Here is a 12045-nt window from a genome sequence, read left to right as displayed (position 1 = left end):
TTATCAATATCAGATTGACAGGGGTCTGACTCGCCGCACCCCGGCCGATCAGCCCCGAGTGCAGTGGCCTTTTCAGGATTTACTAGCACAACGTCTACTTTATCGTGGCAATGCAGTGTAATTGCAACTTCCTCTCCCAGTCCTTGTAATTACACTGCACCACCACTACAATGTAGACGACATGCAGGTCAACATTGAAGAGGACACAACACCCTTCAAACAGCTGAGCCGCGGGGATGCCAAGAGTTGTACCCCACCAATCTGATATTGATGACCCATCTGTTAGATGTATTTGATTAACCAATAGATATGCCAAATAATCATAATGTGCTTGTTTGTCAGAACAGACTTTTTCCAAAATGTAGGATAATGCTGTGCTGGACATATCCCAAGGGCCAGATATCTAGTGTATGTTACTGTGCTGTATATGTTGCTAGAGATGACGTGTCATTGCTGCACATAGCAGCGGGGCTCCCTGTTGACTAGTGGCTCAGAAATGGCATTTGCCACAATACAGTTAAACTGAAACTGCATAACACCACCCACCTCTGGCCGCTGCATACACAGGTATTCCTATCTAAGTCATGAATAACTCATAGGAATACCCCTTTTTTATTACGTTCAGTAATATACATTTATTTTCATGCTTTATACAAGTACTTATTCTATTTCGCTTTTATTAAGGTATTGTCGTGGCTGTGATGGAGAGCTGAAGGATCAACAAGTAAGTATTTGAAGCACACAGTACAATATAAATATGAGAAGTGGTATGTAAGAGTCCATTTAGCGTGCATGAAAAAATTATACCATGCACATAAATGTCCAAATTCTAATTGGCTGGAAAAGTGGCACTTTGATGTGATTTGGCGCCGTATGTGCCCTGTTGACAAGGCTGATGCACCAGAGCACAGAATATGAAGATTCACCATAGCTGCCCACCTTCAAACATTGTCCAGTTGCCTGAAAAGAGAAGCTTATATTTTCAAATCCTGCCTTGAAAATAATAAAAGCTGAAATTGGATTGATTACTATGAGCAAGACCTCTGGTTCTTGTGTGTGATTAGTTTTCATAACTGTGTGGTCTCCATCCACTTGTGTTTGAGTTTGTAGAAAAACATAAAGGCTTTTATTTAAAGGAACACTAACCACAGAAAATGCACAAAAGTGACAAAAAATATCCCAGCAATCCGTTAATCTTGTCATCTTGTTGATCAAATTTTGTCTCCTGTTGCAATTAAAAGGGGTTTTCTGGGAGTTAAAGACGCCTTTGGGCGAATTCTTCATGATTGCATTGTACCCATTTTGGGCTAAATGTAATTTTTTTTTCAATTGGTCTTTATTAAAGAATGTTACCAGTTTTTGTGATACTTGCAGTTAAGAATCAGTCTATATGCAGGCTCTCCCTCTTGAGTTCCATCAGTTGACAGCTCTTGTGAACCTTATCTCTCTTTTCCAGACAGCTCATAAACACCAATTTAAAGGGATTCTGTCATCACATTTTACCCCCTACAGTAAAACATAGCTACTTGTAGGTCTCCCTGCGCTGTATTAAATGATGCCCTTATTAACTAATAGTCTTGATTTATTTCTTTATAAAAATCGATTTTAGTGATATGCTAATGACTTACATAAGGTGCCCAAGGGGATGTCCTTTCCTAACTTGTTGCCCAGCCGCACCCCTCGGTCCGGTGCCCAGCGCTGCCTTCCTGAGTCCAGCGCCGCCTCTAATATATATTCAAAAGCCGGTGTGCTGATGTAATCCCCGAGCCTGGCATGCAGCGCACTTCGCTCGACGATGCCATTACCTGTAGTCCGCACAGGCGCAGACTACAGTGTGTTGTGCGCACGCGTGGGATTTCAAACCGGCTCAGGGGTTACGTCAGCACGCGGGTGTTCTGCAAGATTCCTGTACCTTGCCAGAACGCTATACCTGCCGCACAGGAATCAGCTGGAGGAGGGTGTGTGCAGCACAAGCGCACATCCACTGGATTAACAAAAAATCATTGCAGCGCCGCAGGAGAAGGACTTCATGCGTGAAACCAGACACCACGCGAGCGTACTTAGGGGTAGGTAGATTTTCCAGGGCAAAATGTTCAATCAGATCTCCCTACCCCTGAGTGCGCACGCGCGCACAAATCATCAGGAGCAGTTCATCCTTACCGCAGAGCTGAGTGCAGAATATCGAGGTCACCACATAGCAGAGCTGAGTGCGGGATATTGGGGGACACAGCAGAGCTGAGTGCTGGATATTGGGGTAATATCCCGCACTCATCTCTGCTATGTGGTGACATCGATATTCTGCACTCAGCTCTGCGGTAAGGATGAACTGCTCCTGATGATTTGTGCGCACGTGCGCGCCCACTCAGGGGTAGGTAGATCTGATGGAACATTTTGCGCTGGAAAATTTACCTACCCCTAAGTGCGCACACGCGGTGTATGGTTTTGCGCATGAAGTCCTTCTCCCGCGGCACTGCAATGATTTTTTGCTAATCCAGTGGATGTGTGCTTGCGCAGCGCCGCACACACCCTCCGCCAGCTGATTCCTGTGCGGCTGCGTCACTTCCGGTATAGCGTTCTGGCAAGGTATAGGAATCTGGCAGAATACCAGCTCTTGAATATATTCTATTAGAGGCGGCGCTGGACTCAGGAAGGCGGTGCTGGGCACCGGACCGAGGGGTGCGGCTGGGCACCAAGTTAGGAAAGGACATCCCCTTGGGCACCTTATGTAAGTCATTAGCATATCACTAAAATCGATTTTTATAAAGAAATAAATCAAGACTATTAGTTAATAAGGGCATCATTTAATACAGCGCAGGGAGACCTACAAGTAGCTATGTTTTACTGTAGGGGGTAAAATGTGGTGACAGAATCCCTTTAAGCCGCATTCTTATCAGCTGTGAGTTTTTTTTAGATCCGAGATAAGGCTTCACTTGAGCCTTCAGGACAAGTCTTCAGTATCATATTGGTGGGGGTCTGGCTAATGGCACCACTACCTATCAGCTCTTTGAAGAGGATGTGGAGTTTGGATGAGCAGTACAGCCTCTTCATAGAATTTCATGCACAGTGATATACATTGTATAGCGGCTGTGCATGGTGTTGCAGCTCAGTGCCACGTAGTTGAATGAGGCTGAGCTGCAGGTAGGCCATGTGGCCAATGGATGTGATGTCCCATGCTGAGGAAGAGCCTGCAGTGCTGGCATGATCATTTCCCCTTTCCCACAGCTAATCAATAGGGATACCAGAAGTCAGACCCCCACTGATCTGATATGGATAGCCTATCCTAGTGGTAGGACATCAGTATTTAGCTCCCAAAAGAAAGAAAAAACCTTAGAAATATATGATGCAATGTTCTCCATGTGTCCCATGGGATCAGTGATGTCCCTCCTACTTCTCACTGTCCCGTGTCTGGCTGTAAGACAAGTGGTTGGAGCAGGAGCCTCGGTGTTGTGTTCTGGCTGCAGTAGAACACAAATATTGTTAAGCCCTACCCCATTGGCAAGTCATGCCCTCTCAGCCAATTGCTTGCTGGAAAATAAACAGCTCAGCAGGAAATTAACCCCTTGTGTTAACCTACATGATTTGTACAAAACCGTCCAAACAGTGCAGAGGAATATTTCTCCTGTTTTCTACTATCATTGTCAGTGTTCCTTTTAAAGAGGTTATCTAAACCCTATAATGCCCGAGCCCCTCACACAGGTTGTACTTACCTTTCTCCCCGGCACCTGTGTCGCTTTTGATGCACGGCCGCCACTGCATCTCCCCGTCACAGAGACGTGCCTCCCTAGCATCACCCGCGATGGATAACCCCTTTAAGATTGGTTAGGGGTTTGCCAGTACACATTTCTAAAACATGTATTTTCCCTGGCGCCTCCACAATGGCACTTACAGTATGGTGTCCCCGCCCCCAGGACAGTAAACGACGCAGAAGCACATGATTTAAAGTTAAAGGGCTTCCTCCCCTTACCTATTCAGTCGTTGTTTCCTGTCCTCTGGATGCGTGAAAGCTCTCCTGGAGTGCCAGGAATGATACTTTCTCGCCCAGCCTTCTTTCTTTCCCCCCACATCGTGGGAGGGCTGGAGCAGGGAGCGGGAACCCCTGGGACGCGCTGCCTCCCTTTCTCGTTCCTGGGCACAAGTCCTGCGTGTGGGCAGCCCCGGGCTCGCGATTCTCCCAGATAAGGGGGGATCGCGCGGGATCTTCGCGTGCTGATGTCACCAGGTAAGATTCTCCTTGGGCAAGAGAATCTTGCGCTCATGCGCTTCCAGTGGCGCGGCTTTCAGGAAGATTTAAACAGGGTAAGAATCACCAGACAAAACCTTTCCTACATCACCTGCAGTCATGCTTGCCCAGGTGGACGCGGACGCATCTAGGAAAGCTGGAGATCCGGCTGCCTCTGCCCTCAGCCTGGTAAGCCTCCTCCCCAGTGGGGATATAATGTGTATCCTAGTTTCATCCTAGGTACCTTTTATGCACAGTGTTGGTTCTTTCCTGGCCCTACAATCCTATTTTTTTTATTACCGTATTTAATTCTATAGAGCCCAGAGACCATGACACCTAGGCTGGCTGGTGGAGATACAGGACGCAAAAAGTGCGCCATCTGTAGGAAGTCTTTTTCCTCTTCAACAATGAAATCCTTATGTCCTAAATGCACCGAAAAGGTGGTCGCCGAAGAGTCGCCGTCCTTCCTTGATTCTCTAAGAGGTATAATAAAGGAAGAAGTTAATACGGCTGTGGACTTAAAAATAGCATCACAATCCCCATGCCCATCTACATCTCACAGATCTTTTGCTTCTGACATGGCGTTTGATTTGGATAAAGGAGAACTAATATCTGGTCTGGACTCTGACTCTTCAGATGACTGCTCAGGATAACTTTTGTTTCTTCCTGAAGAAACTGATGGTCTTCTAAAGACCATAAGGGCTACCATGAACATTCAGGAGGAGAAAGAAATTCACTCAGTTCAAGATCGAATGTTCCAAGGTTTGGGGAATAGAAAGTCTTTCCCATTCATAACAACATAAAATCCCTGATATCTAAAGAATGGAGGGATCCTGAAAAAATATCAGCCGTGACAAACTCCTTTAAAAGGAAGTATCCATTTGCTGAGACTTAGTCAGATCTCTGGGAGAAACGCCGAAAATCGATGCCCCAGTTGCTTGCATTTCAAAAAAGACCTCTTCAAGGACGTGGGTCTCTTTCGAGATCCCATGGACAAGAAATCGGAAAACTTTCTAAAAAAAGGCCTGGGAGACAAATACGGCTATGCTACGTCCAAGCATTGCCTCTACTTGCACAGCTAGAACTCTGTCCGTCTGGTTGAATCAATTAGAACAGCACTTAGCAGCTGGTACCCCAAGGGAGGAAATCCTTGCCTCCCTACCTATTTAAAAAAAGGCATCCAATTTTTTGGCAGATGCCTCTGCTGACTTAGTAAAATTCTCCGCTAGATTAGCTGCCCTGTCTAATGCGGCTCATAGAGCAACCTGGCTGCGTTCATGGTCAGGTGATGCTGGATCAAAGAACTGCCTTTGCTCGATCCCCTGTGAAGGAAATAGATTATTTGGCTCAGGACTAGATGATATCCTTGAGAAGACCTTGGATAACAAAAAAGGGTTTCCCCTTGAAAATCGCTATTTTCACCAAAGCCGGTCCTTACAAAATAAAAAAAAATCTAGGTCGGATCAGAAGAAAAAAGAAGGTTCTAGGAAGTGGCAACCTTCTAAAGGTCGAGTAAAGGGATTCCTGTTCAATCCTGAGAACTCCTCCCGTCCCAATAAATGAAGCCATAAGCTATGTCGGGGGCAGGCTAACTTTTTTCACCTCAGCCTGGGAAGAAACAGGGGCTTTCCCTTGGGTGATATCTACTCTAAGAGAAGGTCTAAAAATAGAGTTTTTATCCCCACCCCCGGATAGTTTTATTATAAACCGAAAGCTGATTCAAAAAGAGAAACAATCTTGTCTAGAAACAGAGATCTCTTCTTATAAACAAAAAAGTGCTCCATCCAGTCCCAGTAGATCAATACGGAAAAGGTTTCTATTCTCCGGTGTTTCTGGTACAAAAACCAAGCGGAGCCTTCCGTTTGATAATAAATTTAAAATCACTGAACCGATTCATCGTTTACAAAAAATTCAAAATGGAAATTTTCAAATCGACCATAAACTTACTCCCCTCAGGACTGTTTTATGGTGACCTTGGACCTCCAGGACCTACCATGTTCCGATATGCCAGAGTCACCAGAAATATTTAAGAATCGGAGCCCTCCCATTCAGACTTTCTTCGGCTCCAAGAATATTTTCAAAAGTCATGTCAGAGGTCACGAAATGCAATAAAAGTAGACCACAGCACTCGTGTTTGTGATTTAGAATGTTATATTTTCATTTTTTTGTTATCAACATCCAGGAATAGATAAATGCAAACTGGCCAACGTTTCGGTCCTAACATTGGACCTTGTTCACGGCCTTAGTTACTTTGCAGCATATTGCCCATTGGATGCGGTGTAATATGCTGAAAAGTAACTAAGGGCGTGAACAAGGTCCCGTGTTAGGACCGAAACGTTGGCCAGTTTGCATTTATCTATTCCTGGATGTTGATAACGAAAAAATGAAAATATAATATTCTAAATCACAAACACTAGTGCCGTGGTCTACTTTTATTGCATTATCTTCATTACCACTGAGCACCGTACCCAATGATAAAGAGGAGTGCCGTCCAACACAAGTGTTAACCAAGAGGTCACGAAATAACTTCACCTAAAGTGGATTCTGATTATACCATATTTAGAAGATTTTCAGATCGCTTCGCCTTCGGAGGAAAATCTGCAATCCCACCTCTCTCAGGTGCAAACATGCCTTCCCACCCTAGAGTCGATTATAAACTTCAAGAAATCAGACCTGTCACCAGACCGAAGAAAACTCTTCTTGGGAGTGCTCCTAGATTCTCATCTTTTTAATGTCCTTTCTACTCCTAGAAAAACCTAACAATCTACTTTAAAAAAGTAACTCTGTTCTGCAGCCAAAGGATTTCCTCCATCAGGAACATTATGACCATCCTAGGTCTTCTGACAGCTACAATCCCCTCGGTCAGATGGGCTCAGAGTCACACGGTCCTTCAGGCCTTCCTCTTATCTTCTTGGGATGGAACAAATTCCGCCCTAGAGAAGCATGTGGCCATTCCAAATTTCGTAACGAGGTCCTTAATGTGGTGGAGAATAGACAAAAACTTACGGAAAGGAGTCTATTGGCGTCAAGAAAAGCAAATGATCGTGACAACGGACGTCAGCAGTTCAGAGGAGGTCATTCAGAGGGAAGAGTAGTTCTGGGCAGATGGGGAGAAGATATGTTGCATGCTTCTTCCAATCTGAAAGAACTCTGTCATCCACAGAGTCTTTGTCTCCCTTCACACTCCTTCATCTCCGAAACACATAAGTGTTATCGGACAACACCACGGCCGTCGCCTACCTGAACAAGCAGGGAGGGACCAGGAGCTGTTCTCTACAGGCAGTGTCTCGAGACATCTTTCAATGGGCAGAAAGGAATCTCTTTTCTTTAACAGCAGTCGATGTGAAAGGAGAGAACAATGTAATAGCGGATTTCCTCAGCCGTTGGACTCTGAAGGAGAATGGTCCCTAAATCCTAAAATTTTTCAGATCTGCAAAAAATGTGGAATCCCAGATCTAGATTTATTTGCCACAAGGGACAACAGGCAGACCGAAAAATGTTGCTCCTTTTCCCTCCTGACTGGACCAGCCATTATGGGTAGATGCACTATCCCATCCATGGCGCGAAAGCACTTCTTTATGCCTTTCCTCACTTCAATTTGATTCCAAGAACTCTTATGAAGTTGCAGGAGGAAGCAGCTCAAGTGATTCTCATCGCCCCTTTCTGGCCAAGGAGGTCTTGGTTCCCCCTGTTACTCAGGTTGTCTGCAGGACACAGCATGCATGTGGATCCAACACTTCCTGAACTTTATGGCGGCCATTATGGCGCATAATAGGTAATAATTAGTGTTAGGACCCGTCTAACAGAGATCGCCTTGACGTTCGGCAGACGGGCTCAGATGGTTTTGTACAAAATGCATTTGCCAAGCATCTCACTTTATAAATAAGCGTAGCATTAGCACTATAATATTTTTTGTGACTATGGCATTATTGTACTTTATCTCGTTAGCAGGGTGCTGTTGCATTGTCCTTTTTTCCTCCTGTAAGTGCCGTTGTGGAGGCTATTGGCAAAACCAATTACCGCTAAGAGTAATTATCTCTTTCTGTTTTTCTCCTTTGCAGGTTTACATTTGCACAATATGTGACTGCGTCTTCTGTGTGGATTGCGACTTGTTCATTCATGATTCTTTACATTGTTGTCCTGGTTGTATTCACTCTCAGCCAAACTCATTGATATCATGATGATATCTCTGGTGAATAGATCTGTCCTCAATGGAAAGCCAACACATTTGCATTCTGTGAAAGCAGCAACAAATATAGATGCATATAGACTGACAGTGGTGCCTGGCAAAGAGCAGTCTCATGCATGGAGTGGTGAAGGCAGAAAAAGAAATGGAGAGAGACATCCATCACATAACCTGCTGAAATGTTTCATTATCTGTCACCTGTTTAATACCATTGGTTCTGTATTAAATACATTACATTCTACCACATTACCTTAAAGGGACACTTCCACCAGAAAGGGGTATTTATTTTATACACTGCAGTCATAGAAAACTATTTTGGGCAGTACTGTGCTATTGAAATTGAAATGCAAAGTATTGTCTTTCTCTAGCAGTTAGCACAAATGATTAAACCTCCTAAACAGAGAATCCATTGTCAGATGTTATAGGAAGGGTAATGCTCATTATAATAGTAGGTGTAGAATCAGGATGACAATATTAGAGCTCTCTTGTTGCCCACAGAATAACATTGCATCGATGAGTGTAATATGTGATGCTCTAATTCAGTCGCACCCCCCCCCCCCCCCCAGCCAGAGTGATGAACTGACTGAGAGAGGCGAGATGGCCTGCTGTGCTAAAAGTCCAAGCCAAGAGGAAAGAAGTCATGACGGGAAGTAGAATACATTGAGTCATTTAAAAAATGTTATCCAGAAAACCATCTACACTAGAACCTGACCTGGACCTAGAACCTAGAATATCCACATATAATGAGATACCATTTTAATGGAAGTGTCCCTTTAAAGGAGTTGTTCCAAAGAAGTCATATGTCTGATTATTGGTAGTCCAGAGGTTGGGTCCTCCATTGATCTTAAAGTGCATCCTAATCTTTTGCTGATCGCCAGTGGACAAATGGCTGTTCTTGCTTTCGCACAGTACTTTGTTTGACAAGATTATTGTGAGCGCATTTGGGGTTTCTTGAAATTGATGTTGTCCCCACTGATCATACTTTTACCAAATGTCTGACCATATCATAAGCCAGGGCCACATCCTGTGAAGGTTAACTACTGTTTAACATATTTGAAAATAATTTTGAAATATTTGAATTTTTCACAATTTCCTTTTTGTATTCTGATTTTTCTATTAAACAATCTATCTTGACATTTTACATGTCTTACTGTTGCAAAGATTTTTCTACTTAAAGCTAAAGCTATAGCTGTTGGCTCCAGAAACTAAACGGTGGCGGAGCCAGAAGCAGAATTGCAGGTGAGCTGCAGTACGCTAGCACGGCTCCTGCCTAGTAAACATACCTACTACTTCCCGCTCTTTCCACTGTTTTTAGTTTCCAGAGAAACACCTAAACAATGGGGTTATCAGACACACCAATCTGATAATGATGACCTGTCTGGAGGAAAGGCCATCAATATCAAACAGCTGGATAACCCCATTAAGGTAGGATATATGGATTAGACAATGACCTACAGTGTAAGGCTGAGTTCACACGGGCGAGATTTCCGCACGGGTGCAATGCGGGAGGTGAACGCATTTCACCCGCACTGAATCTGGACCCATTCATTTCTATGGGGCTGTGCACATGAGCTGTGATTTTCACGCATCACTTATGCGTTGCGTTAAATTCGCAGCATGCTCCTATATTGTGCGTTTATCACGCAACGCAAACCCCATAGAAGTGAATGAGGCTGAGTGAAAATCGCAAGCATCCGCAATCAAGTGCGGATGCGGTGCGATTTTCACGCATGGTTGCTAAGATGACAGTCTATTCACTCTATTATTTTCCCTTATAACATGGTTATAAGGTAAAATAATAGCATTCTTTAATACAGAATGCTTAGTAGGTGGTCAATTGAGGGTTAAAAAATAAAAAATAATTAACTCACCTTCTCCTCTTGATCGCGTAGCTGCCGATCTCTTCTTACTACTTTAATCATGAGCTGCCGGCTAAAGGACCTGTGGTGATGTCAGATCACATGGTCCATCACCGTGAAAGGTGATGGACCATGAAAGGATCCAGCTACACACAGGATCACTAGACAGATTGTAGCTTTAATCCATGAAGACATATACGGTAGGTCTGTGTAACACCTAAGAAATTGTTGCATAGTGCACTTTTTTTTTTTTATTTTTTTTTTTTTATATAAAGTAAAAGGGGTACATTTCCAATGAAAAATATTGAGTGCCTTTGAGTCTAAAATAAATGTACTACATTGGTTAAAAAAAAGTCGTCTTTATTTTAAGTTGTGAATGCACTAGACTGTATATAGGCTAAACATTTTATTGTATTCTGTGAAACATTTCTCAACCAAAAGTCTGCAAAAATGCTTGTACATGCCCTCATCTTCTCCTGTCTGGACTACTGTTACATCCTTCTCTGTGGCCTCTCATCTAGCAGTCTGGCACAGAGAATATGACAAAGGCTTACCTATGTGCTGGCTAGAAGGAGCAATATACCCTGTAAGAATCTGCAGCTACAGACATGGATTCAGTAAGGACACAGTGCGAGGGATGATGACAGGATGAGGTCTTGCAGTACTGGTTGCAGGAGGTAGGTTTTACATGGCTTTGTAGGCTCTGAGCTATTCTGGAAGAGACCCCAAACACTTTATGTAGCACTCTTCTGCTATGCCAGCATCCTTTTTACATGTCACATGAGCAGTTCATATAGGTTCTATATTCTGCCTCTCCTAGATTAGTTAGAAAAACAAATATTCAAGAACTATGATAAAAAGTTTGCACAGATTTGAAAAATACACATCTTACTAGAATGGCTAAAAACAAGAACAGGCATATAACAGGATGTATAAATATATATGATTAGTTGCGCAGTGATCTGCTATGGAAGAAATGGAGCACTAAGAGATTAGGAGCAGGTCCAATGCTCCTGTTCACACTGTCAAAAATAGCAAACGTATCTCCGGCTCTAAATGTCTCTTCCAATAGTAAGCGCTCATGCACACCAGGCCCGTATTGCGGTGCGAACGGATCACAGACTCATTTTAGTTGAATGGGTCTGGATCAGTCTGCGGCAGGCGCATGGATGTTGCCTGTGCATTGGGGACTGCAAATTGCTGTCCCCAATGCACAGAACGGCCGGGCAACGGCTGTGTGCGTGAGGTCTTGGGGACTCGCCACCACCACCACTGAACAGATTGAGGGTAAGAAGGTCTCCTATTCAGTCCTGTATCTCCTTCCACCTATGTCTTGCAATCACTGCTTGCCGCTCCAGCAGTAGGAAATTACTCCCAGCTGAGTTCAGAATAGATGTTCACTTGTTCATAGGTATTCACACCATGCAGTGATAGATTTTATCTAGGGGCGTAGCTAAAGGCTCATGGGCCCCGGGGCAAGAGGTCAGCTTGGGCCCCCCTTCCCTGAGTGCTTTGTGGCAAGGGGCAGGGCTGCACCCCCAGATATGCCAAATTCTCAACCTAAACTCTGCAGAGTTTGACAGACCTCTTAGTGTCTTACTTTTCCACCATCCTCCCACCTCCTGAACACTACAACCTGCCACCCCAATACTGTGCTCCCCAATACTATACTGCAGAAACAGTCCCCCTGAAAATACTACTGTAGTACTACGCAGATAGTGCCCCTTAAATAAATATTGGCACACAATGCCCTAAAAAATAACAGCCCAGCAAATAGAGTC

The 12045-nt window shown here is 44.0% G+C and overlaps 1 protein-coding gene across 2 annotated transcripts in view; it reads left to right on the top strand.

Annotated features, from left to right (window-relative positions):
- Nucleotides 1-9535, top strand: part of GTF2H2C (GTF2H2 family member C) — a 36947-nt gene extending 27412 nt beyond the window's left edge. For both annotated transcript variants that reach the window (XM_040421482.1, XM_040421481.1), the window contains 2 exons: nt 685-724; nt 8281-9535. In XM_040421482.1, the coding sequence (XP_040277416.1) occupies nt 685-724; nt 8281-8400 (160 nt within the window). In that variant the 3' untranslated portion in view covers nt 8401-9535. The remainder of the gene's footprint in view (nt 1-684; nt 725-8280) is intronic.
- The last annotated feature ends 2510 nt before the right edge of the window (nt 9536-12045 follow it).

This window comes from Bufo bufo, chromosome 2 (genome assembly GCF_905171765.1).
Source record: "Bufo bufo chromosome 2, aBufBuf1.1, whole genome shotgun sequence".
Classification (NCBI taxonomy): domain Eukaryota; kingdom Metazoa; phylum Chordata; class Amphibia; order Anura; family Bufonidae; genus Bufo; species Bufo bufo.
This window is presented reverse-complemented; position numbering and strand designations above follow the sequence as displayed.